This window comes from Podarcis vaucheri, assembly GCF_965113315.1.
Source record: "Podarcis vaucheri genome assembly, chromosome: 6".
NCBI classification, from domain to species: Eukaryota; Metazoa; Chordata; class Lepidosauria; order Squamata; family Lacertidae; genus Podarcis; species Podarcis vaucheri.
The window spans coordinates 33,191,008-33,218,947 of record NC_138764.1 but is presented as its reverse complement, the minus strand read 5'-3'; the positions used below and the strand labels follow the sequence as shown (position 1 = coordinate 33,218,947).

Sequence of the window (27,940 nt, the reverse complement as noted above, 5' to 3'; positions counted from 1 at the left end):
TTTAGAATGTACTCTCTCTAATGTCAATACAGCACATGCCAATTTATATTTATTTCCATATCCTACATCTTGAGGCATTTGTGTTCTCTTACTTTTCTTGTGGGTGTGATGTAATGCCAGTAAGGGAATTTATCACTTTTATTTTTTGCTTTTTCCTTGCTATTTTCTGAATACTTGAGGTCTGTACCAAATAGGTTGGCTGTTTTCTACATGGTGTATTTTGGGTGGTGAAAATTAGAGGCCCACCACAGGGTGTGTATAAACCTGTGCCTAAGGGAAAACAAAGAAAATCTTCTGCAGTTCTGGTTACTGAAAAAGAAAAAGAATCCTTGAGAGAGAACACGTGTTCCCATTTCTGTTTTGCCGTTACATTGAATAATAATAATAATTTATTATTTATACCCCGCCCATCTGGCTGGGCTTCCCCAGCCACTCTGGGCGGCTTCCAAAAGAATATTAAAATACTATGATACATCAAACATTAAAAGCTTCCCTAAACAGGGCTGCCTTCAGATGTCTTCTAAAAGTCTGGTAGTTGTTGTTCTCTTTGACATCTGGTGGGAGGGCGTTCCACAGGGCAGGTGCCACTACCAAGAAGGCCCTCTGCCTGGTTCCCTGTAACTTGGCTTCTCGCAGTGAGGGAACCGCCAGAAGGCCCTCGGTGCTAGACCTCAGTGTCCGGGTAGAACGATGGGGGTGGAGACGCTCCTTCAGGTATACTGAATCATGTGCTTTATGTCACAGTAGGGTTATAAAACAGGCTGTGCCATGAAAAAGTTCCGTGTGTTACCCACCCACCCATGAAACCTCATAGTTATCGATGCTCCTGGGAGTTCTGCCAACAAAAAACATTGCCAGAGGCTTCCTTTCACTGATCTTGGCCAGGCATTTTTAATGAATGCTAAGACACACTTCTACACGTATTTTGTAAAAATACCATTCAGGTTTAACAATTCCTTTAAAATCTGAAGGTGTAGAAAAAGTATTATTGGACCTTCTTTTCCAGCAGCTATATAATGACGACTTGGTGTATACTTAAAAGGTTGGTATTTTTATCTTTTCAAGCAAAGTCATAATGGCAGAATTAGAAACAGTGCACAATGTGAAACACTATTGGGATAAGGGAGGTAGAAAGCATCACTTGATCCTAGTAGTTTCTTCAGCTGCAGCAGTTGTTTTGGTTTCAATGAGTTCTTCTACCCTGGCAAGAACACTCTCTATCAAATCAAATGTGTAAAGAGCCGAGTGGAGAACCTGAAATATTAGAGAAAATTAATGTTATTTATTGCATATTTACCAGTTTGTATTCACTTTGAATACAAAAGAAACCTAAAGCCCACCTTCTGACATTTTAACAGCTTCTCCAAAACTAGACCACTCACCTGAAGCTCCATTTCAGTTGTCATGTGGGGCATCTTTTCTCCAGCTACTGTTAAAGAGCAAATCTTCTTGGAAACATGAGATTCTATAACATGAGATTCACACAAGAATAAATGTGTGTCTACTTGATAGGCAAAACTAGACAAACTCGCATCATATGGCAAAATCAATTCTGAACTTTAATTTTTTTTAAAGAGCCACAGATTTCTGATCTTTGTGACCAAAAATAACTACTTTCCAATGGCAGAGTACAGGTTTGGCCATCAGAACATCTTAGTCTCAGTCCATTTTCATTTAAAGATCTTAGGGAAAGATCTCTGCCTAAAGCCTTGATGAAATGCTGCCAGGACAGATGGTACAGGGCTGCAGTCTCACACAAAAATCATGACAAATATGTCAGCTTTTATCTCTTTTAATCTCTATAGTCTTTTGTCTAAAATGCAGTCTGCCTTTCCTGCTTCGATCTACTCGCACACAATTTCTAAACCTCACCCACACAAACGAATAATGAAGTCAACTAACCTCTTTTGTTCTCTTTTTTATTCTTTATTTCTGCTTCATAATGTGCTCTTGACATATTAAGTCCAGTGTGCAAGGGCTTCAGGAAATTTCTTTCAATTTTGCAAAGTTCTGTCCACACACAGGTCTTAGGAAAGAAAGAAGGGGGGAAGGAGGAATCAATTTGTAATGTTGCAGCGAGAGCCACGAGGCTAACAGAGTGTTTTCTTCAGGCACATAATCTGCTGGTCTAAGGAAGGAAAGGAGTTTAAGAAGTATCCTGTAATGCTGACCTATATTGCAATCTGCTAAATCCATGTAGCCTCTCTAGCCTTCTAACTGCAGCACTTGGCATACTTGTAAATGAGGCTTCAGTGTTATCTTTGCTAGGGTGTCCTATGGAAAAAGTCTCCATAACTTGTCTCTCATCCAGCCCAGTACTGCCCCACCAGCAACATGTTGCGGTGTGACAGATATTTCAAAGTCACACACCTTGCTGGGCAATCACTGAATCTGGCTGTTTGGCTACCAATTGTGTAAGCTTCACAGATTCTAAACTTTGGGCTAGCTTTCTTCTTGGCTGAGATTAAGAAAATAGGTTTTACTTCTGACTTGCTACAATTTAAACCCTTGAGAGTTGTTTTTTTAAAATGCTCTTGCGACTGGCAATCAAATGAAAATACTGATCTAAGATTGTCAAAGAGTTCTCCTCCTCTCTAGGCAATTCAGAAAACAGGTTTTTCCTGTATTAAGAGATGTACAGAAATTCTCTTCTCCAGTTTATTTATTGTAATCAAAGTGCAATATATTATTTTGTAAGCAAAAAACTTGTGTGGTATTCAAAGCTGTATCAAAGAATAGTTATTATGGACGAGTAGAAGTGTGCATGATGGTTTACTTATCACGCCTGTTCCATTTAGAGGATCTATGCTGCTGTACAATATATAGCAGCCCAAAGATGCAAGTTTCTTTTTTGCTCACAGTGTTTAACATGCCAATTCCTGGTTAACAACGTATTTGCTCCCCTACTGACACAGAACTTATTGGTGTTTTTTGGGGTAAGTGGTCTACCTAGGGCTGAAGCAGCCAGAAAACTAAAGCCACATTGGCTTTTTTAAAGTGGCAATGAACCTCAGCTAAATGGTGCGCACTCAAGAGCATTAGGAAACAAATCTGACGCTGAGCCCGTGGCAATATTTAAATCTAAATTGCTCCTTTGATTATCTCAGTCCATTTATCCATCAAGATGCAGCAGCTGGATAGGGATATGAGCATGCAAAAACCACCATATCAATCATAAGCCGTTTCACTTGAAAGTGCTACAACCGTTGAATGTTAAGCTAGAGCAGCACTATGAATACTCAATGTTGTAGGATGTGTTAAGGCCAGAGACGGGCAGAGGAGTTTGTGCATAGGTGGAGCAGGGAGAAATGGGCTGATTAGTGCGGCTGTGCCTTTTGTGACAATGTAAATGCCAAATACACAGTAAAAAATAATCATGTAGAGAAAGGTACACAGTGGTAAAAATCACTGAAATTCAAAATAAAGTTTCAACTGACAAGTTTTAACTAATAAGCTTCATGGGTAAGATTGCCCCAGTCTACTCCATACTAAGCTGTAGCTCAAAAGGTATTTTATTCACTGTTCCACACCTTCAGGTTGTTTCTGCTTTGGTGGCTGAAGAACAGACATTTCCAGTAAAGTGCTCAGTAGGAAACCATCTATTGCTAATACAATTATAGTTTTAAGATATCCTTTGACTCTTTGCTCACGCCCTTCCCAAGGAAACCTGAATATTTCAACCTTACTCTTAACTTTAGCGTGTACAGATAGGAAGACAGGAATTGGAGTTCCTCTCTCAGACACCGGAGTCAAAAAAGCTTGACTATTCCCATAAACTACAGCTCTAGTGGTACCCAGATGTTCTGAATGTGCCACATATACTTCCTGCAGCCTCCACTCTTCAAAGGCTGAATGGGAGTGTCTGTATTACTGGGGCAGGGAAAATCTTACCTAGATCAGGAGGGAGTTAGATTCTATGCCCCACTGTACCCTAGAAGTGACCCAAGGCTTGACACCATGGGAAACAAAAGCATTTAACCCTGCCACTCTTGTTCAGAATAAGGCATTGGCAAGATCTCCTGACCATGGCAGACTCCCAATTTCCAAATGATTCACAAAAGCGATTAAAAAATTGAGATGTCTAACACACACTGTCTTAATTAAACAACTTTGAAATGCATTAATTCCAAACTGGATACAGGAAAGTCACTTACTAGTTATACACACTAAACTGCAATTTCAAAAACAGTAAAATGGGAATAATCCAAAATTAGGCGTACCTAAATCCCACTGAAATAAAAGGGAACATATTCACCCAACAATGCACTTATATCTCAGATTTCAATGGAACCTCATCATGCACAACCCCTCAAATAATCGAAATCCACTAAAATCAGGAGGTTTTAATACTGATCCAGATCAGGTTGTGTGCTTGACTGATGCACCCTAACTTCAAACTAATATTTGTTAATAAAAAATGATATGTAAGGTACTTTACATGATTAGCAAGTTAACTATTTATTTAAAGCTGGGGTGCACGGTCTTCAAAAACAGATTTCAGTGAACAGGGCAACGGTATTAAATAAACTCAGAAAATGGAGGCGAAGCTTTGCTTCTGCTAGAGAGGCATTAAATTATTTGCCAGATCAGAATAGAACCCTCCAAACTGGGCTGCCTTCAAGATGCTGAGCTATTTGCCCTCTGGCAGAACTGAATTTAGCTAAAGACAACAGTTCAGTAAAGCATGTTTACAGCAGCAATTATATTGCTGTTATCTGGCTCTCCTGCTCTCTCTTTTTCTTACTGATTTCAAGAGCTTTGCTTGCAATGCTAAATTCAGCCTACTCATCGCCTTGACACAACAAGCTGAGACTTCACATCTTATATAATAAGAGGCATGCTAAGCACTGCTTTAGGTAGTCTCAGAACAGAAGATACTAGGGTGCACTCTCATATTATTTTACTGTGGGGGTGGAAGAGGATAAGAAATGTTAAGATGATTAGCAGTCTCTCCAGTTAAGAAAATTGGTATTCATCATGGACTGTTTAAGATGGACATAAATACATATTTTATTCAAATAAACCCATCACTCCTGCTATTGTCAGAGTTGGCTTAAATCAACTGTCAAGCTGAAATTCAGTTCAAGTGCCCTGTAGTACGGTTGACCTGTTTAGAGGATGGAGCTGCAGAAAAGGATAGAAAATGAAGGAGCTTCATCCCAGTTGAAAATTAAAGAATAAATGCTTCAAGGCTAAGTTGTCTAAAGACTCATGAATAAACCCTGACATTGCTATTTTATCCCCTACATACTGAGAAGGAAGAGAACATTCATGGAAAAATTCTCTGCAATGAAGTAGCATATTTAAAAATTAAAAGGCACTTTCAAAGTCCAAATGTCTTCTAGAGATATATTTAGGGAAATATGCAAAATTCAGAGATTTAAAACTTTGTTTTTATGTAACCAAGGAAGCATTATTTACATGTGGCAATTCAATTTCTGCTCCGGTACACATAGATTTAAAAAAGAGCTTTATCACATTTAAGAGTATTTCAACTGCATTCTTTTTCACAAATCTTCAGTGATTGTTAACACATCTCTTTCTCTCACATACATGCACACTCTACACACCCCAATGTAGCAGAGTCTTTTTTTTAATTCATCACTTACTTGATTATCATTTTCATTATCCTTAATGACTAAATATCGCAGCAGGTTTAGTGATGCCATAATCCTGCAAATTAGAAATATAGAATCAATCCCTTGCCGTCTACATTTTTCTTCCACAGAAGGATTAATTCCTCCACTGTAGGAATTAATGTGAAACAGGTTATGCTGGAATACAAAACAGATCTTGCAAAAATGAAGAAAAGATGGAGCAGGCTGGATTCCCCTCCCTCCTGTAGAGAATCCCTGGAAAACCTTTGCAGACTTTTATAGTTTATCAAGTGGAATTAGCCAGTTATACCCAAATGGACTCCTTTGGAATGTTAATTTATAGTAAGACTGGGCAAGTAATTTAGCAGGTATAATATAATTCACCAAGGCAACTGGTATAAAAAAACAGTAAAACAGACAAGATAACAACTGAAACCTTTCTTGGTTGATCAATAAACTATACTGATTGTCTGGGGGGTGGGGAGGAGGTAAATCATTCAATTTGAATCTTGTTTCCAACAGAATAACCATCCTACTAGATCACCTGTCTCACAGAAACTACATAGCTAGCCTACATTCCCACTATAGTCATGTCTTTTTGTATCTATGTCATGGGATGAACAGAAGGCAGCTTTCTTTAGGCACGTACAGTAACAGAAAATCGAGGCAATGCCCCAAACGCACTGTTTGAAGTGGTAATATCACATACAGAACATAACTTGCCTTCCAAATAATTTCTTCAGCAATAGAAATCAAAACAAAAAATCAAACAGTGATACATGGAAAGCCACCTTATAGAGGATCAGACCACTGATCCATCTATCTCAGTATTGTCTGCACTGACCAGGGTTTCAGAGGCAAGAGACTCTCCCAGCTCTATCTGGATATGCCAGGGACTGAACTTGTGATGCATGCAAGGCAGATGATCCACCACTCATCAACCCTAGTGGTGACCACTAGGCAGAAGTGAGAAGTCTTTGCCATCTACAACAATCCTTTCTCAACTCTCACACATTCATTCAACTCTGGATTGCCCAAAAGATGCTACAGGCAAGCTCAGCTTCTCTTCACTTCTCCTCATTCCATTGATATCAGAAAGGTCCAAATGTGACGTCTCAAAACCAGATTCCACTGAGGTTTTGTAAGCTAAAGCATACCTCTCTGATCAGGAGCCAACAATAGCAGATTGGCTTATAGCCAGGCTTTCATTTTATCCTTTGGTACCAATTACTTGAGTCCTCTGGAAAGCACAAATGAAATGAAGGATGGAGGCTTTTTCTTCCCCAAGTCTCCATTCAAAGTGGGGGAGGGGGAACACAGGGGGAGAACTGCCAATTAGTGTTTCTTTTCTCCAAACTGAAGGGCAAGTGACATAGGCAGCTAAGAGTCCCCCTTGCCAGAGGGTACAGAGTGCTTACTTTCTTGGCCCAACGATTGCATTACAAAGGTTCTATAGTTTCCTTTAGAGGAAAGTTTCCAGAAAATATCCAGTCCCTCTAATGGCCCTCTAATGGCCATTTAGACTGCCTGGGGATTCTCGATGAATAAAGATGCTGGACACTAGTACAGTTTGGAGTTCCTGCAGCAGAGGTACAAGTTCAATACTCTTTAAAGCCTACAAAAAGACAAGATGAAATCTGATTCACATTCTAATACTTATAGTTAGGAACATGGCCTTTTATTACTTTCAGTAATTAAGTCAAAAGCAAAAGACCCAAAGATTATTCTCCCCCAAAATAAGAATTTTTTTGTGGCTTGTTTTGCAATTCTAGTCTGATGTGCTTCTGATCACCTGTAGATCTTAGTGCAGAAAGCTCTGGTAAAATAAGCTAAGTGGTAGTAAACTTAAGTTAATTGCCAACATTGTTTTAAAAGCTGGGGGGGGGGCTCAGCAAAATACTTTTGCAATTATCCTTTTTATATCTCACCTGTCTGAGTTCTGAAGGAGATCAGTTTCAGCACCTTCAGGAAGTGACAGTATTATGTCTAACAGTGAGGCCAACTGGAGACCAGTAAAAACCTTACTTCCCGTTGTACTCTGAAAAGCAACATACAGAATAGGAAACAGTTGATATGTTCTTTGTGCAGCCAGGAGCTGTATCAATATTACAGATGAGCAAGTTCCAGAAAAGGAACTACAAACTTTGTATTCCAGTTGTATGATATGAGCAACCATATATTCTTGCTTCTTACTCTTGCCTAAAATAGACCCAGATTGCAGGTAAGGCTAAGTCAAAGAGGTAAGGCTTAGGCTCATTTGCAACAGAATGACTCGGAAGGTGCAAAGTGGCGGTGATCTGCCCTCTGGAAGCCTGTTTGCTTGTTCACTCATGCCAGGCTATGGTTTGAGTTAGCATTATAGGTGAACGATGACACAGTCTTTCCACAACATTGCATTGTTATTTAATTCCTTCCCCTTTAAGATTGATCCTTAGTATTTAAAACAGGTTCAAGATGAGAAGTGTTCCAATACATCACCAATGACCACTAAACCCAAATAGTATAATAATTAGAATGAAGTGTTGTGTACATTTCTATAAATGTGTTTAAGCTACATGAATCATACAGCTTTGCAAGGTTTGGGATTTTTAAAGAGGTGTCACATTTTAAAATGTCCTCTTAACTCTACCACAAAGATATGGTAATAAGTGGGAATGCCTCAGCACGAAAAGAGATAAATGCACTTTATAACACATGCTCTGAAAGATAGTTGTGCTACAGGAAAAAGGCCCTTTCTATGATCACTTGCATTTTCAAGTACCGTTTTCTCTGTTTTTACAAAAACTACCATGAACAGTGTGTATCCATGGACCACTTTGAACCCCCACCCTAATACACAGGTGTACATTTTCCCACTTTCTTATCTTCAGTAACCTTCCTTACCTGTAAGGACAAATCAATTTGATTTTTAATATTCTGAATGATGAATCCTTCTACCCCAGAATGGTTACTTGTCTTCAACAAACATCTGTGACACAAAAGATAGAAAAGGAAATATTATGCCCCAAACCATATAATTGCAGAACAGCTAGAGAATAAAAGGCTGCAATAAAAATAAGGCAAATTTATGGTAAAATAAATTAATAGTTATTGGAACTCTAAATTGCCTGATTATTTTTTTTGGGGGGGTAATCTGAGAACAGACATACCTGAACAATGTGAATTTCCCCTCTTCTTCAAACTTCTCTATATACAACTGTAAAATCTTTAAACTCTTCTTTCTCTAAATGGAAGCAGATGTAGCAAGGAGGGGATCAGGAAAACTGCACTTCAGATGCAACACTTCTAAAACCACATGACACCCAGTTACGTACCAGATGTTCAAAAGGGCACAGCGTCATGACCTTTACCAAATCCTGCCGTTAAAAAAGGAAAAATACAAATTATAAAATGGAAATTCAGATAACACAACCCCACAGAGAGCGAAAACAATTTAAAATGCTGTTTAAAAAGAACTAACTTGAAACTCACAAAAATAAAGGCAACAGAGCAGTAAAGCTGTAACTCCGTCCTTAAGCCACAATACTGCACATACACATTTTGGAGGGGTCAGGGCAGTAAGCGATCTTGTAAGTGTACTAGCTGCAATAAAGGCAGAGAGAAGTGGATTAAGGAGAGAGTGACAGAGATGCATCAACTCAAGATACTGTATTATGTCCAAGACAGCCACAAGATTATAGCGAGAAGAAAAGAAGTCCATTAATTGGTTCTCCATGTAATATAATCTACTTAAGTGAGCACTTTGTGCAGTCTGCATACATGAGAAAGAGAATCAAGTTATGCTCACAATGTTTCTATATTCCTGCTGGAGCTTTCTCACATCATAGTTCTGGGGAAATCCTATTCACACCCTCATTTTGACCAACAAAAGAACCATCTTGTGCTCTTCTCTTCACTTTGCACACTTAAAAGGTGGGGAAACCAACTGCAACTATCTGGGTGGTTCCTCCTCTTATAACATTTTGTTCTTCTGCTCCGATATGCTTCAAGCTGCCATCCTAACTTCACACTTACTAGAGAGTCAAGTTATACTGTGGTCAGTGGGACTTAGTAAAGATTCAAAGGATTTGGCTGGAAGTTTCAAAATACTCATAATCAAAACAGCAACTAGTAAAGGGAAGTGTTCAAGAGGCTGCGTATAGGATGTATTTTGGATTTGGGGGGGAAATGCAGGAGTAAAAGCTGGGCTTTGCATTTAAAATATAGGATGAGGTTCTGAAAGTGTTCACGAACTTTCATTCCAGTTCAGGCAGGTAGCTGTGTTGGTCTGACACAGTCGAAATAATAATAATAAAAAAAATTGTCCAGTACCACCTTATAGACTAACTAAGTTTGTTCTGGTATAAGCTTTCATGTGCATGCACACTTCTTCAGATACACTGAAGCAGAAGTCACCAGACCCTTATATATAGTGGGAGGGTGGGGTGGGGTATGTTTCAATGAACTCATTTCACTGCATTTTGCTGCCCCCTTTGAAAATGGAGAAAGGGCTTACACTGCTATTCTAACTTGAAACATACATGTACTGAATTTGATAGCCATGTCTCCAACGTTCTATGAAGTTATGGGATAGACTTCATTCCACTTTGCCATTCACCAATTCTCTACAGGACTATTTAACGTAGGTGGAGGCAAAGCTTCATTTTTTGCTCTAAAAATATCTACAAGGAGCACATCCCAGTAAATGAAAGAAATAAAATCTTAAAAAGAATGTATGCTGAAAGCTTTAAGCCTTAGATTGAAGGTTTTAAATGTTTGTTTGTATCAGCCTGTTTAGTTAGCCGCGTCTGAAGCCTTTTTGTATTAGTCATATTAAAACACTGGGTAAATAATTAAAGCTTATATTCTTTTCAAAGCACTTGGGAAATAACACATTAGAAAGTGTAGCATGTGTAATTAAAAGTTTATGGTTTCCATCATATTACCTGAGGTGTTGTAATGAAGCCTTTGAACTCCAAATACTCAAGCAAAAGGCTATTATCTTCCAGCCTCAGTAGACAGTTCTCCAATAGCGCCTACAAATTAAGTTAATACAGTATATTGATTTTGAAGGACCATGGGTATTAATCTCATTTGCGCAATATGAACATTTCCCAACTGATAGAACAGAAAACCAGGCAGAACAGAGCAACTACTATGAGCGTTAAAGAACTGCCCATGTAAGCATCGTAGCCTTTTCTGTGCAATTGAACCAACGGATGGAGGCGAATGCACCTCTGTTTTGGGGCGACACACGAAGGCAGGACTTTAAAGTACTGGACAAACGAGTACTTTAGAAGTCCTACATTTAACTGGAATGCAAGTCCCACATTGAATTGGGAGCCACTTTCGTTTTCAGTTAGCAAAATGGTTGCCACTATGGCAGATGGGGTGGAAGTTAGGAGGCAGGACTTAGAACGTGCAAGGACCTTTGTGAAATGCCACGATTCTCCATACACAAGATTAGTGGGATCCCGGTCAGCAGGGATCCTATCAGGGTTTGCCTTCCGCATGCCACATTCTTATTGAGCCCTCTGAAGTGAATGGGGGAAAGGTGTGTTCAGGAGGCATCACTGGGGTAGTGGCTAAACCTGCTTCCTGATGACCCTGGGAATCAAGCCTCTTCTACTTTAATAGCCCTACCTTTTCTTCACTGTAGCCCCATCCTGGGTTCTGTTTTTAAGGCTACATACACAACATACATTTAAAGCACATGGCTTCCTTCTGGGGAACTGTAGTTCACCCCACACAGAAATACAATCCCTAAGTACTCTTAACAAACTACAGACTCCAGGATTTGGGCCACAGGGGAGTCATGTGCTTTAAATATACGGGGTGTACGCAGCCTTAGTCATGCCTGACAGGATGTTGGGAATTTGCAGATTCAATAGAATGGGCTTTATCCATTCCGAGCATTCAGATTCAATAGAATGGGCTGTCAGCATCGCCCTTGAGCCAGTGCCACCAACTGGACTCATCCACTTCAGCCCCGACTGGGCTAGGCGAGCTGGGTAGCACTTCCAGAGACCACCTTCTGCACAGGAACAGGTCAAAGTGCTGTGGACTCACAGCTTAGAGTTGTGAGCACCGGATTTACTTCCACAAGAAGACAGTCGTCGCACAGCAGAGTATAGCAGAGTATATAAACAACTCGGAGAGCAGCTCTGTAGAGTATCTTCTTTATTCTATCTACAACTATACAAACTATATACAGAGCTTAATGAGCCTAAGCATAAATGAATGCTGCACTGCACTGAGTGTCTGCAGCTGCTCTTAGCAGCAACCTTATCTCTACACACGATCTCTAACACTCAGTCTCTCTCTCTCTCCAACACTGACTGACTGTTTGATGTGGTGCTGGAGCAGAATAAGTAGAGAGCAGAACACGCCTCCTCCTCTCTGGAGAATCAGCAGACTCCTCAGGAGATTCTTGGATATGGGAGGGGTGAAATCTCCTCATGGGCTTTATCCATTCCGGGCAAATATGCTTAGACTGAGTGTTTCAATGTAGCCATGTTTTCAGACTCTACATGAAGGCCTGAATTAAAAGTGTCCCCAGGGCTTTTGACAGTGCTTTAAAAACACCAGCAAAAAGACAGCACAATCCGTCAAGCGTGCCTCCATTTATTTTCAGCTGCAGTGGGTGCAACTCCTCAGCAAACTACATTCAAATTAATAGGGCCTGGTTGCTTAGCAACAGCGTTTAATGGATTAGGCCAGGAGGGACGGCAGCTCAGGAGGAGGAGGAGATGTGCTTTGAATGCGGAAGGGCCCACGTTCAATCCCTGGCGCTTGCAGTTAAAAGGATCAGGTAGAAGATGAGGAGAGAGACCTTTGCTTCGGGCCACAAAGAGCTACAGCTAGTCATCCAGAGCAGTGTTTTTCAACCACTGTTCCACGGCACACTAGTGTGCCACGAGATGTTGCCTGGTGTGCTGTGGGGAAAATTGAAAAATTCGAAAGATTTTTTTTTTTTTAAGTCAAATTTTCGCCCACTAGGCAGGCACTGGACTGTGTCCACCCTATTTTCCCTCCATCCTGGGTGGGGATCAGATCAGATGGGATCGGATGAGAGCGGACAGGCGGTCTGCTCTCATCCGATTCCCCAAGAGAGCAGCGGGGCTCTGACATCTCCCTCTCCACACACAGTGCGGAGACGGAGCTGTCATCCGCCGGCTCAGCGGGGATCAGCGGATCGATCCCCGCAGAGCAGAGAACGGTCCGCAACGTTTTTGTTTGCCATTAAAGAAAAAAATATTAAACCATGCTTGAATGTTAAACCATGCTTCTTTGTGTTTATTTGATTCCTATTCAAGAGAATTACTTTATATATAGTCAATATAGGCACAGAGTTAATTTTTTTAACATTTTCTAATGGTGGTGTGCCTCGTGATTTTTTTCATGAAACAAGTGTGCCTTTGCCCAAAAAAGGTTGAAAAACACCGATCCAGAGTATAGACAATACTGGGGTAGGGACTGACCAATGGCAATCTGGCTTACAGCACGTCCAGCTTATGCCTTTCCAATTGCAATATCAGGCATTGAAACTTTGTGCAAGTGCACATTCTACAGATAGAAGCATGCTTAGGGGCAAGTCCTGCTGCAGCCGTAAAGATATCTGCTTAGAAGTAAACTCCATGGAAACGCATGCAGCTGAAATGAATGCCAATAAAGCTATATGCGGAATCAAGAGTGGTGCCGGCCAATCTTATTTCTGGATAAAGAAACAAGTCACACCGAGTTCAGGGAGACTTACTCCGAGGTAGACATACAATGAAGGCCGCAAACTCACATCCATCTCATCATTTAAAACAGGGGTGGCTAGCCCCCAAGTTTGGGGGCCTAATCAGCCTCCACAGCAATTATCTCTCCTCTCTCCCAATGTCTCTTTTTTGCCAGAAACAGCAAAAACATATTTTATTATTAGACAGTGATGGGGTGCACAGATGCAGACTGTTCCCTCAGCTGTCATCAGATTGTTCATTTGATAAGCAGGCAGGGGCACTCCTTCCTCTCAGCTGATCTGCATGGATCAGGTGGTGGGGCTGTGTGCCCCCACAGGCCAGAGTGTATGCAGGGTGGCTGCACCTTTCGTTGGTACCCAAGCCACCACAGGTTAGCCAAGGGTGAATGTGCTCCTTGGGCCAAAAAAAAAGGACACCTCCATTAATTTACAAAAACCAACATGACAACAATAGCCAGCGAGACTGAGTTTATGCCTTCTGAAAGCACAAGGAATAGTAGCATGTATATAAACACTGCACTTACAAGTCCTTTTGATAAAATAGATTCTTCAGTCCTGCAAAAAAATTAAAACACTTATCAGTTAAAAAATGCCAGTTAAAAATCCAGCTTTTGTTGCCCTTTTTCTTAACAGCCAAGATGTGCTCTGTTTCCAACATACAGTGGTACCTCAGGTTAAGTACTTAATTCATTCCGGAGGTCCGTACTTAACCTGAAACTGTTCTTAACCTGAAGCACCACTTTAACTAATGGGGCCTCCCGCTGCTGCTGCACCGCAGGAGCCCGATTTCTGTTCTCATCCTGAAGCAAAGTTCTTAACCTGAAGCATTATTTCTGGGTTAGCGGAGTCTGTAACCTGAAGCATATGTAACCTGAGGTACCACTGTATTAGCCTCAGACCTCCTTCCTAAGCAACTATTTTGCAAAGGGTCCTCAATTTGAGCAATTCCCTATGATGCTTTTGTAGGTGCCCGGGTTATGCAAACAATCCTGCCTAAGTCACATGGTACTCCTGTAGGTCAGATCCTGCACCAACTTTTGCTACAATTCCTCACTCCAGTTGCAATCTACTGCTGTGACGGTTGCCACCCTCCCCAACCCAAGCATATGAATGTAGATGACCACTCTTGGAAGGACAGATCTGCTTAGGTTAAAGCAGCAGCATTATCCTTTGAAGCTGCAGTTTAGGTACCAATTTTGGTAGGCTCAAGCCTTCCCTGTCACAGCTACTACATTTTCGAAATGCACAAAGCCGCCTCAGCGTGATTTTTTTGGTTTAAGCTTCTTTAACTATATTTTTTATTAAAGCATCGTTCCCTTTCATGAACAGGCTGATAAAAACAGAAACAAAAGAGAAAAAGGATGGATAGCTTACCTTTTCAACAGAACTCCAACATGCACCATGTTGCACTGCAGAATGTATGATGGGCTACAAGAAAGAGTAATTCATAAGTATAACCTACAAGATACACAAAATCTAGGAAAGAAAGTACCGCCAGCCCCACAAGCTCGGGGGACAGATATCCGCAAGCCTGGGGAGACCAGCGCGACTTCCTGCCGGGCTCCCTAGGCTTGCGGATAGCAGCCTGTTCTGGGGGCTGGGGAAGCTCGGGCATCCCCCGCCCCAGCCCCGCGCCTGGGGGGGATATTTTTTCCCCCTTTATTTTCCCCCCCAAAAACTAGGTGCGTCCTATGGGCCGGTGCGCCCTATGGGGCGAAAAATACGGTAACATCCATTCTATGTTAAACCAAGGGTGGAGAACCTATCGCCCTCCAGATATTGTTATGCTTAAAACTGGTGTAGTTGTAGCCTATCAGTGCAACTGACAACATACAGCAAGCCAGGCATATGAATAAGTTCACAACAGATGCTATCCCACAATTTATTTTATTACCTTGCCCGCCTACTGTTACATACATATGTAACTAAGGGCTTGTCTACACTCACCTTTTGTTATGCTTTTTCCAGGCACAGGCCTGTGCTTAAAAAACCCTGTGTCTGAGCATTTTATTTTATTTTTGCCCAGAGTTTTCCCTGTGAAAATCTGCTCTCTAGTTCTCAACCACAGCAAATGTTAATTCTGGTTTCCCACAGATTGGCATTTGCTCCGACTGATCGCTAAAGAGCAGGTTTTCATGGGGAAAGTTCCAGAGCAAAAATAAAAGGGCGCTTGAGACATGGAGCTTTAAAGCAAAGACTGCGCCTGGAAGGAACACCGAGAAGGTACGTGTGGATAAGCCCTAAATTTCAACTACAACAGAAAACCACCTTTTGTTAAGCTTTGTGGGGTCATCTGGATTACAAGCTGTTAGGCTTTGGGGAATCGGCTTCCTCCCCCATGGAAGTAAATAAGATGATCAAACAAAAGGAACGTCTTATCAGTTAGATTCTTTAATAATCACAGTGAGAGACAAAAGAACAAGTCTCCCTAGAAATGGCAGTGCTTCCAATTAAGGCTCACTCCCCCCTCCGTCCCTATTAATCTACGCCACTCTTACGTCTTGTAATCTGAGCTTGTGCCCTCTGCGCTTTCTGTTCTGAGACTTTCTGAGCTCTTCTTGACTTTGGGGAGGGCAGAGGAGGAATGCTGTCCAATGACTGTAAATCTATTACCCCTCTCTCTCCCAGTGTTTTTTCTTCTTTTAGCTGTTCCCCATCCAGTATTTCCCAGCTTCTGCCGTCTGAACTAGGCCCCTCTGCAAACCGCTGTTCCAAATCTACGCTGTCCTCCTGTTCCTGGGAAGATTCAGGATCAGGGGGAGGGGGTGGCTCCCACCATTCCTCCTCAGTGCAGCCCTCATCAGCACAGTCCCTGACACAAGCCTCCAATCCCTCTCTTTTTAAAGTACTTACCTGAAGACGACTGGAAGGCAATCAATACCAAAACAGTCCTGAACAAACACCATATAAGACAGACATGCCAGAGACTCTGCTGATTGCTCTTTGTCCATTTCCAGTATGTCCTCATCCCAGCATTCATATTTGCATCTATCCCAAGAGAATACCTTTGGGAGCAATTCTCTAATATCCAGCAAAATGCCCTATTGAAAAAAAGAAGAGGACTTGCTGTTTTCCATGCCTGGAGATATATACAGTGAGCAAGATACATCAAAGTGATAGGAAAGAAATAGATTTTTTTTTTTGCATAAACGTGTTTTTGTATTTAAATTTCATTAATATTATATTTCATTAATTTATCAATCACCTTTAACATAAGCCACAAGGTGATTTGCAATCACACAATAAACATACACACACACACACACACACACACACACACACGTACGTATAATATTTAACTCTCCCACAAAGATAACACAACAAACACGGCAGCAACCTATTTTTTAAAAATACTCCAACCTGCTGAAAAAGCTTGTCAAAGCAAAGCATGTCTTTAGTTGTTTTTAAAAAGGCTGAAATAGTGGGTGCCTGTCAGAATTCAACAGGGATGGTGTTCCACAAAACAGGAATAATCTAAACTTCTCCTTAGATACAGCTTTTGCTTTTTGTTAAAATAATAATAATTTTATTATTTATACCCCAGCCATCTGGCTGGGTTGCTCCAGCTACTCTGGGCAGCTTCCAACACATATGAAAACATTTTTTTTAAAAAATCAAACATTAAAACCACCTGATACAGGGCTGCCTTCAGATGTCTTCTAAAAGTTGTGTAGTTATTCATCTCCTTGACATCTGATGAGAGGGTGTTAGATGCAACCTTCTCTTTTCAGTAATATTTTTATATCTTTTTATAACACTTCGAGGATATATATATATATGGAAAGTTGTGTTTGCATATAATAAACACCAATGATGGTGGCACCCTAAAATATCCCCAACTCAAAATATGTTAACAGCCATAATAGAATACAGGTTTAAATCAGATATGTGACCACCTGTTCAAACTACCAAATTACAAGCTCTATTTTGGTTCATTGTTACATTACAAAAAGCCAAATATACAAGCATGTGCAGCCTGAGGTCCCCTTAGAGAATCCATATATGAATCCTGAAAATGGGAGGAGGAACTCTGTTATTTCACAAGTATTAAAAATGGCAAAAAACACCACTACCAAATAAACACTGAAGGTGCACTTACTAGTATGTCCGCAGCAAACTGCCTTAGGGAATACTGAGGAGGATCTTCAGGCAATTGATCCAGCTCTGCCATTAGCAGGGGATATTTCAAGCTTTTCAGGCAACTGAAAACCAAAGCGTCCAAGCACGTTACAGGAAGCATTCATGATAACCGGTAACAAAGGCATCAGTAATGGACATTGAAATTGAAGGGAAGAAAGAACACACCTTGGAATTTAGGAACTGGCACAATGCCAAGAAATAGTTGAAATACTGAATTTATTTTGTAAAAACAAGCCTTGTCGCTTAGAACCTGAAGGAAGAAAGGCGGGATATACAAGCCCTGTAGCTACTGAAGACTTTGCTGGTTTGGGGTGGTGGGAAAGAGAAACGTGTGGGACCTTAAGAAAAAACTGAAGTCCACAACTTGTGGGCTTTTTTCTTGGTTTTTTTATGCCCTGCAACTTATCAATGGATTCTGCTCTATTACTTTGAAATAGTTGAAATACTGAATTTATTTTTATAAAAAAAATAAGCTTTGTCACTTAGAACCTGAAGGAAAGAAGGCAGGGTATACAAGCCCAGGAAGTCCCTCACATAAAGACAAGTAAGCAGCCTATGTGTTGGCGGTATATTTCTTACTTTGCTTGTCAGCCCAATGCTCAAACATGTTTGTCTGCTGGCAAACACATAGCACCATGCTTTATTATAAAACCACTTTAAGCAAAAGTTATGTGTGTGGGGGGGTACTTACTATTTTAGCAATTCCTCCTTCAGTTCTTTGTAATCTTCACCTGATGAGGTCTCCATGTGTTTAACAACCTCCTCCACAAAAGGATTCACAAAAGGTGTTAAAGCATTACAACACTGGCAAAGACCATGCTTGTCTTCTTGTAGCTGTTGCTTTGTGTACGGTACTGGCAGAAGCGAAATCTGGTTCAAAATGGTAGACAATGACAACCCCACCGAATAGGCTTTCTTATTCTGGAGTTTCAGAAGCACTAAAACAAAGAAAAACAATTCCAAAATGCTCGTTACAAGTTTTATGTTGTAATGATCAGATATACATTTTTTTCCATCCAAGAAGGAACTGAGTAAAATGGGGTTGTTGAATCGACACCAGCTGTTGATTCTAAGCTTCACCAAGGTCTCATTCAGAAATGGACACTCACCTTCTCCCTGAGGGGCTCTATGGAGCTCAGAAGCTTTAACATCATTGCCACTGGAACATGGTACAATAAAAGCCAACACCTCTCCCTTTCAAGTTATATAATGCAATGCAATAAAGTTAAATCTACTTTAGAACTGGAATATACAGTCGTACCTTGGAAGGCAAACAGAATCCGTTCCAGAAGTCCATTCAACTTCCAAAACATTCAGAAACCAAGGTGCAGCTTCCGATTGGCTATAGGAAGCTCCTGCAACCAATCAGAAGCCACGCCAGACATTCGGATTCTAAAAGAACGTTCACAAACAGGCTCGCTTCCGGGTTTGCAGCGTTCAGGAGCCAAAACGTTTGAGTGCCAAGGCGTTTGGCTTCCAAGGTACGACTGTATGTAGCTGGTTTTTCAATCATATCCTCTCCCACTGAAAATTAACAATGTTAGATAGGAAGCCCATAGGTTGATAACCAAGGTATTATGGGCTTTGATGTGCACACTGGATTTTTTAACTTCTCTTTTGGAACAGCAGACACAAACACAAACCCCATGCTCAACTAATTTTGCTCTGGATTCTCAGGGTAATCTTAGGCAGGTTCTTATCTCAGCCTCCGCTTTCCTTCAATAAGAAGGAAAGGGTTAATAGTGGAGGAACCCAGCAACCAGGAATTGGCAGACTAGAAGAGCTTCCCCATTCTGTGCTTCCTGCTGCAACCCCTCGTTGGGTCCACCATCACCCAAAAGCAGCTGCGGGGACCCTCTGGAACGACACCCAATGCTTCTGGATTAGTGAAATAGTAAAGATCATGGACTCTTCTCAATGGAAGCAGAGATGTTCCTACTTGTGTGGCTGCATCGTCTGATCCAAGACAGTATTTCCACCCACAGAGTGGTGATTGGGATGGAGGAAGAGATAAATTGTTGCTCAGCATTGTTGCAAGGATAAAAAAAAAAGGAGAGAGAGAGAATCTCCTTTCCAGTGCATCGCTGGGAGTGGATTTGCACCTCAGCATGGTGGTGGCAGTGAAAGCAGCTGGCATTTCTGGTGCGTGATGGGAAAGCTGGGTATGCCTGAGAGACCAAGCAGCCAATCAGCAAAAGCTAGGCTCCTGTAGGGTGGCAGAGCTCAGGAGCAAACTTGGGTGAAGACTTCACCAACACAGGTCCACTCCAGGGATCTAAAGGAGAGACTGACTCAAAGGCAGAGTTTTGCTTTAACTTTCCCCCACATCTTGGCTGTGGTTTCTGACTGTCTTCATGGAGTAGTTCAGCTCACTCTTTAGACCAGGCTTCCTCAACCTCGGCCCTCCAGATGTTTTTGACTTACAACTCCCATGATCCCTAGCTAGCAGGACCAGTGGTCAGGGATGATGGGAATTGTAGTCTCAAGACATCTGGAGGGCCGAGGTTGAGGAAGCCTGGCTTAGCAGAAGTCAAACACTTCAGAAAGTGGAAGTGAGAGTTGGACCATAAAGAAGGCTGATCGCTGAAGAATTGATGCTTTTTAATTATGGTGCTGGAGGAGACTCTTGAGAGTTCCATGGACTGCAAGAAGAGCAAACCTATCCATTCTTAAGGAAATCAGCCCTGAGCGCTCACTAGGACAGATTGTGAAGCTGAGGCTCCAATACTTTGGCCACCTCATGAGAAGAGAAGACTCCCTGGAAAAGACCCTGATGTTGGGAAAGATGGAGGGCACAAGGAGAAGGGGACGACAGAGAACGAGATGGTTGGACAGTGTTCTCAAAGCTACCAGCATGAGTCTGACCAAACTGCGGGAGGCGGTGGAAAACAGGAGTGAATGGCATGCTGTGGTCCATGGGGTCACAAAGAGTCAGACACAACTAAACGACTAAACAACAACAACAACAAATTGCTACGGACACCTGTCAGTTACTGCACTCAGGGCCCGGGATTGGCTAGGTGTTGCCTGTTTCATAGCAATTGCCAGAAGTGTTTGGTGGAAGGGGCATGGGGCTGGATCCTTAGTGGGGATGGGAGAGCAGCTCTTCCTGTCTAGAAGCCCAACTCAGGGGCTAATAAGCCACAGTGTCAATCTCCAAACAGGGTCTGCCCAAAGTGAGCTGCACTATGCGGGAACCATCATGTTGGTCAACCATGGGTGCCAATCAACCAGTAGGCAGGCTGGTTGACCACTGAATACACACCCAAGGCCTACATCAAACCTATTGTGGCCTAATTTTAACCCAACACACGTTCTTCTGGTCTTCATTCGCCGCCTGCACAGCTTGCCACAGACTCACTGCAAACATGTATGTTGCTTAGAGGGCAGAATTAAAAGGGATGCCAAAGATGGAAAGAGGAAGCAGTCCCGACCAAAGACGATTGGCAAACCAAGTTAATGGACTACGCTGAAATGGCGAAATTAACTGGAAAGCTCAGAAATCAAGATGACAAGAATTTTTTTTAAAGAATGGGAAACGTTTATCATGTATTTGCAAAAGTATTGTTAACAGGTTAATACATTGGCAGGATTTTAAGAACACTTGTAATTTTAAAAAATAGTATAGGAAATCTGAGGTAGAAAAAATAATTTGGAATAGAAATGATATGCAGTTGAAAAGAAAATTAAAGGAACCGGGTGGGAGGGGGAGTACTGGTTGCTGTTAAGTTTGTTGTTGTTTGTTTTTGTTGAAAATTTAATAAAAATATTAGATAGACAGATAGATAGATAGAATTAAAAGATAGATAGATAGAATTAAAACACCAGATTCTGCTCTGTTCCAGTAACAAGAAGCCGAAAGCACCAGCCTGAAGATGACGAGTGAGACCTCGTCGAAACGTCGCACAGACACCCCGACTCTTACACGGGAAGACACCCGAAGACACCAAAACCTGCATAGAATTAAAAGGCATATATATCATGTAGAGATAATATATACCGGTAAGTACTAGTAAACAATAATTATACCACCATCACTTAGGATGCTGTCCCTTAAAAAGTCACAACTGAATGACATCTCTTAACTAGCAAGGTGCTCTTGTGTCCAGTATCCAGAAAATAAATGCTCATTACCTTCCTGCAGAGGCTTCAGTAAAAGCAAAATAGTTTGAGACCTATATTCCCCGGAGGCTTGTTCAATCTGCTCCAAGAAACCAAGGACAAGCTCTTTGGGACTGCATAGCTGCAAGAAAGGAAAAAGCCAGGGATATGTTGCTCGTAATGTTTATTTTTGCCATCGTTTGATAACAAGCCACCATTTTTACGACAAGCATAGGGCAAACCAGTGCATCTTATACAATAATAAATGACATCTACCCTATTCTTAAAAACCCATAAAAGGCAAAATTAAACAGTTTCCGGTTGTTCAGTCATTAAATCTGCATATGCTTGCATAAGAGATCTAAAATTATCCACGCACGTGCTGGAAAATCTTACCCAAGGCAACCTCCTCTACAAGCCCAGTTTGAAAGGCACACTAAGTAAGGGGCTGCCAAGGGTTTTTTGAGTCAGTGGCTACATCTGTGATTTTGAGAAAATGCTGTGGGCATCAGTCACAAAATGGTTGCTGTGCGGGTATGGCATAACACAAAACAGCTGCCACATCCAAAGCAGCAGAGAAAGAGACAGGATCACAAAACGGTGGGCGTCCAATCCATGCACTCAATGAAATGTTTAAGGCGGCATGTTCAGTGTGAGGGTGAGTCAATGCAAGCAGGAAATGAGAAGGGCAGCAAACAGTCTCTCGTGCATTTTGAGGGGATATTTACAGAGACCTTTGGTTGGCACCATAGAAAGCACGACTGGTTCCACTAGCGTCTGTGTGCACCACATATTGGCAACCCCAACACTAAGCCAAACCATGGAGGAACAGAGTGGCTGCAATCTCCTCCCTTGTGAACCTGTGCAGTTGCACTAAACCATGGTTTGGCGTAGCATTACATGCAAACCCAATCCACCTGGTCCCTTGACGCTCATTTAAGTACAGTCGTACCTTGGAAGTCAAACAGAATCCGTTCCAGAAGTCCGTTTGACTTCCGAAACGTTTGACTTCCAAAGCGTGGCTTCTGATTGGCTGTAGGATGCTCCTGTAGCCAATCAGAAGCCGTGGAAGCCCCATCAGATGTTCAGCTTCCAAAAGAACGTTTGAGAACCGGAACACTCACTTCTGGTTTTCAATTGTTCGGGATCCGAAACATTCGACTCCCAAGGCGTTCGGGAACCAAGGTATGACTGTAAACTCTTTCTGTCTCCACTGAAGGACCACCATTCTCCCTATCCTCACACACTTCCACAGACAAACATTACTCCCTCAAGGAGCTCAGATCCTAAGAATTTCTCCCAACCCCATCAATCAGTGAAGAGGAAAGCCAAAATATACTCTTTAGAAGAGTCCCGAAGCAGCTAGAAGGATAGACGCTGTGATTTACCTCCATCAACTTATCTAATATTTTCAGGCAGTGTTCTCTCTCAACTTCATCTTGCTTATACTTCACCAGGCACCTGATTAAAGGCCCAACAAGATTCCAGCCCATGCTTTTGACAATAACCTATAGGGGGGAAATGTTCCAAATGGCAATTTATATGACAACAACAAAATGTGCATTGTGTGCTTTGCTTAAGAAAGCCAGTAAGAAACACCCTGCAGCTGCAATTGTAATATTTATGTGTAGCTAAATAGGGGTTTGCCGAGAACATGCCAGTATTGGGAGCAACAATAGCAGCTTGAAACATCACTATTGAAAAATACAAAGAAGGTATTTCTGCATAGAAGTCCACCCACAGGTTGCCTGCACCATTTACCGTATTTTTCGCTCTATAAGATGCACTTTCCCCCTCCTAAAAAGTAAGGGGAAATGTGTGTGCGTCTTATGGAGCAAATGCAGGCGGCAGGCTCTGCTCAGTCCTCCCTTTAAAGAGTGTGTCGAGCGGGTGTGCGGCTCTTGGGGGCTTTTCCTTGAGGAGGGAGAAGGGCTGCCCTTCTCCCTCCTCGGGGAAAAGCCCCTAAGAGCCGCACACACACTCCACACGCTCTTTAAAGGGAGTGCGTCTCTTGGGGGAGCCTTCCTCCCACTGCCCGGGAGAGGCTGCATGCAGCTAGCCAATAAGCCAGGACAGCAAGAGGGATCGCTGCGCAGTGATCCCGCTTGCTGTCCTGGCTTCTGCCTTCGCCGCGCGCAGCCTCTTCTGGGCAGGGGGAGCCTTCATCCCGCTGCCCTGAAGAGGCTTTGCAACGGCTATCCCAGAAGCCAGATCCCTCTTGCTGTTCCGGTTTCTGGGATTCAGAATATTTTTTTCTTGTTTTCCTCCTCCAAAAACTAGGTGCATCTTATGGTCAGGTGCGTCTTATAGAGCGAAAAATACAGTACTCAGTTACGGAGATAGTAGGAAGAGACTAAAGATGGGGAATTGTCTAATGAGGAACTGTTGAGATGGAATCTTTAAAAACACTGACTTGCTATGGAAGAGATGAAAGTACCAGAAAGGAGTTATACTGTGGTGCTGGCAATGCCCAGGTTTCAGGTTTGATCCCCGTATGGGACAGCTGCATTTTCCTGCACTGCAGGGAATTGGACTAGATGATGCTCGGGATCCCTTCCAACTCTACAATTCTGTGAAAAGGCTATATGCAAAGGAGTAGCTCTCCTGCCTTGGGAGATCTATATTAGAGCAAGGCTGGGTAAATACAAGATTAAGTTTGTTATACTGCAAATATTACTTGTTTCCCTATACCTATGGGACCCAAGCCAAGATCCAGGAAAGGCCAGAAGAATGCCTCCGTGCTGTAATCTCCTTTTAGTTTATGTTTTGGTGCAATTCAAAAACAGAAACCTTCCTCCCAAGAGAGAGACTAGTCCCAAAACAAAGCAACGCAGGAGGGGTGGATGCCACCGAGTGATCGACCTATCGCCTAACTGGAGGAAAGGAAAAAGGCAGGCCCCATAGTCCAGTGAGGTGGGGGGCAGCACATTTTAGAAGAGTGGTGTGGATTAGCCTCCCAGAAGCATCACAAAAAACAGACAAGCCAGGGATGCCATGATGAAGTTTATCCTACTGTCTTGCCCTGAAGGTCTGGCTCAGTGACATTTCAGAACACAGGCATGCATGGAAAATTCCCATGACATCCTAAGTTTATAAACTGTCAGGCCACAGGGTGGAAGCCCAGTCAGTCATAGGGGTCAATTCCTTTCATTCCAACCACTTTAATAAGGCTCCCTTGCCTTGGTGGCCAAAGGGAGTGAGCCTGGATGTTCCCAAGAAATGCAATTGGATGTTATTGCCCCAGCAATGTGCGCATGGCCAAAATCTGTACAGTTACCTCCAGCTGGTTTTAGCAGTTAAGACACAAACGTGTATTTCAAACTCACCTTGTTTTTCTCATTTTGAACAACTTCCAGTACATCGGCGACATATCCTTCTTCAAAGCACTTCTGTCCCGCAACTTGAAAAAGGTTGAAGTCTTCCCCTTTGAAATCCTCTTCTTCCAGAATTTGCTAGAACATGTTTCCCATTGTAATTCACAATATGCAATTAAAATGCACAACACTTTACAAGATTCTTTAGTCACATACAGAAGAAATCTGACAGCAAGTTCAGAGACTTTGGGTTGTATTCAATGCAGCACTAAGGGGATTGTTCCCTCAAGCAGCCCAAAATTCTCGTGCTGACAGAACAATCTCCCCTTTTCTCCTTTGGGGTTCTCTCAACCCAGAATATTTGGGGAGGACACAGTAGCAGGAGAGGAGGGGAAAATCCTGCAGTAGCAGGCATCCTTGTGCAAGCTCTCCCTAGTGGAATGAATGAATTGAATATGGTCCTTTGTATTTCCCCCAAAAGCACGGTCTTTTAGAATTATTGTCTCCAAACTACTGCCTATTAATAAGGCTTCGACACAAAGTGTTTTTGCTTTTGCTAGGTAGTAGCAACAGTCCCCAAACAGAAGAACAGAGTGGACGATCAATTAATGTTGTACTGTGTTACCTGTAGAGTAAGGATGAGGAAACTCAAGCCCAGAGACAACATGGGGTCATCCTGGCCTCTGGACCCACCCCTCAGGATTCTCCCCAAGCCACATTCTCACTAGCAACAGATCACATCCTCCTTGAATGCTTTTGCCTGGCTGGGATGTGCCCTTGAATAATGACAATGCCTCTTGTTTGCCTAGACAGATGGGAAGGTGAGGGTATGTCCACAGAAACCTCTGAGTTTTGTGTAGTTGGATATTACCTAATGCATAAACCCATCTCCCACTGGCTTGCAGCCCCCAGAAGTTTCCTCACAAGGGCATGTAAAAACAAGTAGATCAGTAGGTTTTGCCATTTGGTATAGTTTCACAAGCAAAACAATCACTTACACATCTTTGTATGATGTCTCGAAGTTCATCTTCAGCCATTATTTCCTGATCTTCAAGGACTCTATCACAAATTAAAAAGACAGACTTGAATGAGACTCACTTTAAACTAAATCAGAACTGGTTGAATGTCTTTCTTTTCCTTTTCCCTCCTGCTGACATTCTCCAACAGAAAGTTATGGACAGACCAGCTAGAAAACTACTGAAGTAAGTCAGCAAAGGTAGGGTGCTGCCTTGTAGAGAATCACTCTTGTACTTCTGTATTGACTACACCAGGAGGAGTCAATGTAATGTCCTCCAGTTATTGGGATTCCCGTCAGTTGCAGTCAACACTGGCCAATGCCATGGGATGATGGGAGTTTTAGTCAGCAGCATCTGCAGGAGTGCTCTGATGGTGTTTCCTGCTTGGCAGGGGGTTGGACTCGATGGCCCTTGTGGTCTCTTCCAACTCTATGATTCTATGATTCTATGATTCTAACCACATTGGCTATCTATGTCCAGTTCTCCGGGCCTCCAGGCAAACCAGGCATTTTGGGGTACTTCTTAGTGCCGATGTGCCCCAGCAGGGCAGACTAGGGTGGCTCTCCCACCCATCACTAGGACTGCTTGGCAATGCGGCTGTCATGCTCCTTGTCACACATTTATTTACCAGGCAGCAACATTGTTAATGGCCAGAGAACCAATTAGCTTGCGGATTTACATGGTGGCAGGCTATGCTTCCATTACCATTTTTTAGCCCACCAGTGAGCAATTGAGTGACCTTGGAATCTGCAACAGCACCACTGCTAGGGAGCCCAAGCGGTGGCAGGTCCTAAAGTAAACTAATCAATTCATCAGCAAGTTCAGCTTTATTTATTTGGGCCTGAATAGAGACAATGGCTTCCTTCCCCACTGCAGATGTTCATTAACCAAGAACCGTCACCTAGGCTGTTATATCATCACTGCTGCTGTAAAGGGTTACCATACTGATCCTGCATAGGTCCTAGCGCTAACCCAAATGCCGCAATCTGTACTTTTTATGCCTTTCAATCCCCTCCACCATGACGTCTCGAAGATGCGTCTGATGAAGTGGACTGAAGTCCATGAAAGCTTACACCATAATGAATTCATCCCAAAGCGGCCTCTCACAAACCTGGTGCTCTCCAAATAGACTCCCATCTGTCCTGGCAAATGAAGGTTGGGAAGGCAGCCTCAACATCCACTGCTCTCCTACTTACAAGGGAAGCTTTTCAAGCCCTTTTAATCCGAATTAAATGGGGCACGCTTCAGGCTTACTGCAGCCTATGGAGCACATCATTACAGTTCTGCTGAATGCTGCTGTGGCATATCCACAACCCTTTTTTATTTTTATGCAATTAAAAAAAGAAGAGAGAAATGCAAGAGGGGTCCTTTTATGTTTCATTTGAAGCAGTTAAAAAATAAAAAAGGATACCCCAACGGTTAAAGTGAAAAAGCTGGGAGTCCAGTTGCTTACAAACCAGGGTTTCCCAAACTTGGGTTGCTGGACTACAACTCCCATCGTCCCTAGCTAGCAGGGCCAGTAACCAGGGATGATGGGAAATGTAGTCCAAAAACACCACAACCCCCCTGCTGGGAAGACCCAACTTTGGGAAGCTCTCCTATAAACGGAGAGAAACGGGTTTGCTGCTTCTGAGTCACCAGCGCGCCTTCTCTCTATCCCTTTTTTCTTTTTTAATTGTCAGCCCACCATGAAGTAAAGACGACTCCGCTTACCCGAAGGAGCAGCCCCGCCGCAATCTCCACTGGGCCTTGTGGCGAAGGCGGCCGCTGGCAGCAGCAGCAGCAGCAGAAGCGCCGCCCCACGCGACAGCGCCTCGGGGGTTGAGAGCTCAGAGGCGGCGATGGCGGAAGAGAAGCCGCGGAGTGCCGCCCAGGCTAGGAGCCGCCATCGCGCAGGTAAACGGGAGAGGACGGCCTTTTTCGCGCGCGCACCCCCGTTTTCTTTCCGTGGGCCGTTCCTCCCCGCTTCCTGTGCGTGCGTAGCGAACGGAGAGGGACGAACCAACCGGCGTTCCTGGAGGGGTGACCGCGAGGCGAAAGAGTTGCGGG

At 42.7% G+C, this 27,940-nt stretch overlaps 2 protein-coding genes across 2 annotated transcripts in view; one reads left to right on the top strand and one right to left on the bottom strand.

The window, feature by feature from the left end:
• Window positions 1-866: 866 nt before the first annotated feature.
• On the bottom strand, window positions 867-27,747 carry GLMN (glomulin, FKBP associated protein). The gene is made up of 19 exons (XM_082227880.1): window positions 27,605-27,747; window positions 25,874-25,934; window positions 24,888-25,013; window positions 22,950-23,069; window positions 21,595-21,703; window positions 18,152-18,398; window positions 17,420-17,522; window positions 16,174-16,361; window positions 14,695-14,748; window positions 13,845-13,875; window positions 10,523-10,612; window positions 8,912-8,953; window positions 8,747-8,820; window positions 8,481-8,565; window positions 7,526-7,635; window positions 5,610-5,673; window positions 1,903-2,026; window positions 1,383-1,465; window positions 867-1,254 (listed from the first exon to the last, which is right to left on the bottom strand). Exons 2-19 carry the CDS (start codon window positions 25,910-25,912, stop codon window positions 1,138-1,140), a joined length of 1,806 nt encoding a protein of 601 aa, XP_082084006.1. The 5' UTR covers window positions 25,913-25,934; window positions 27,605-27,747; the 3' UTR covers window positions 867-1,137.
• RPAP2 (RNA polymerase II associated protein 2) overlaps window positions 27,679-27,940 on the top strand; it is a 51,913-nt gene continuing 51,651 nt past the window's right edge. Inside the window, exon 1 of the mRNA XM_082227879.1 lies at window positions 27,679-27,787. Coding sequence (XP_082084005.1) covers window positions 27,733-27,787 — 55 coding nt within the window. The 5' untranslated portion in view covers window positions 27,679-27,732. The remainder of the gene's footprint in view (window positions 27,788-27,940) is intronic.

Coding starts and splice junctions, on each gene's coding strand:
- GLMN (XM_082227880.1), bottom strand. CDS start 25,912: ATGGCTGAAGATGAACTTCGAGACATCATACAAAGATGT. Junction 8,954..10,522: donor GCTTCATTACAACACCTCAG/GTAATATGATGG, acceptor TTTTAACGGCAG/GATTTGGTAAAGGTCATGAC. Junction 2,027..5,609: donor ATAATGAAAATGATAATCAA/GTAAGTGATGAA, acceptor TTCTTTCCTAAG/ACCTGTGTGTGGACAGAACT.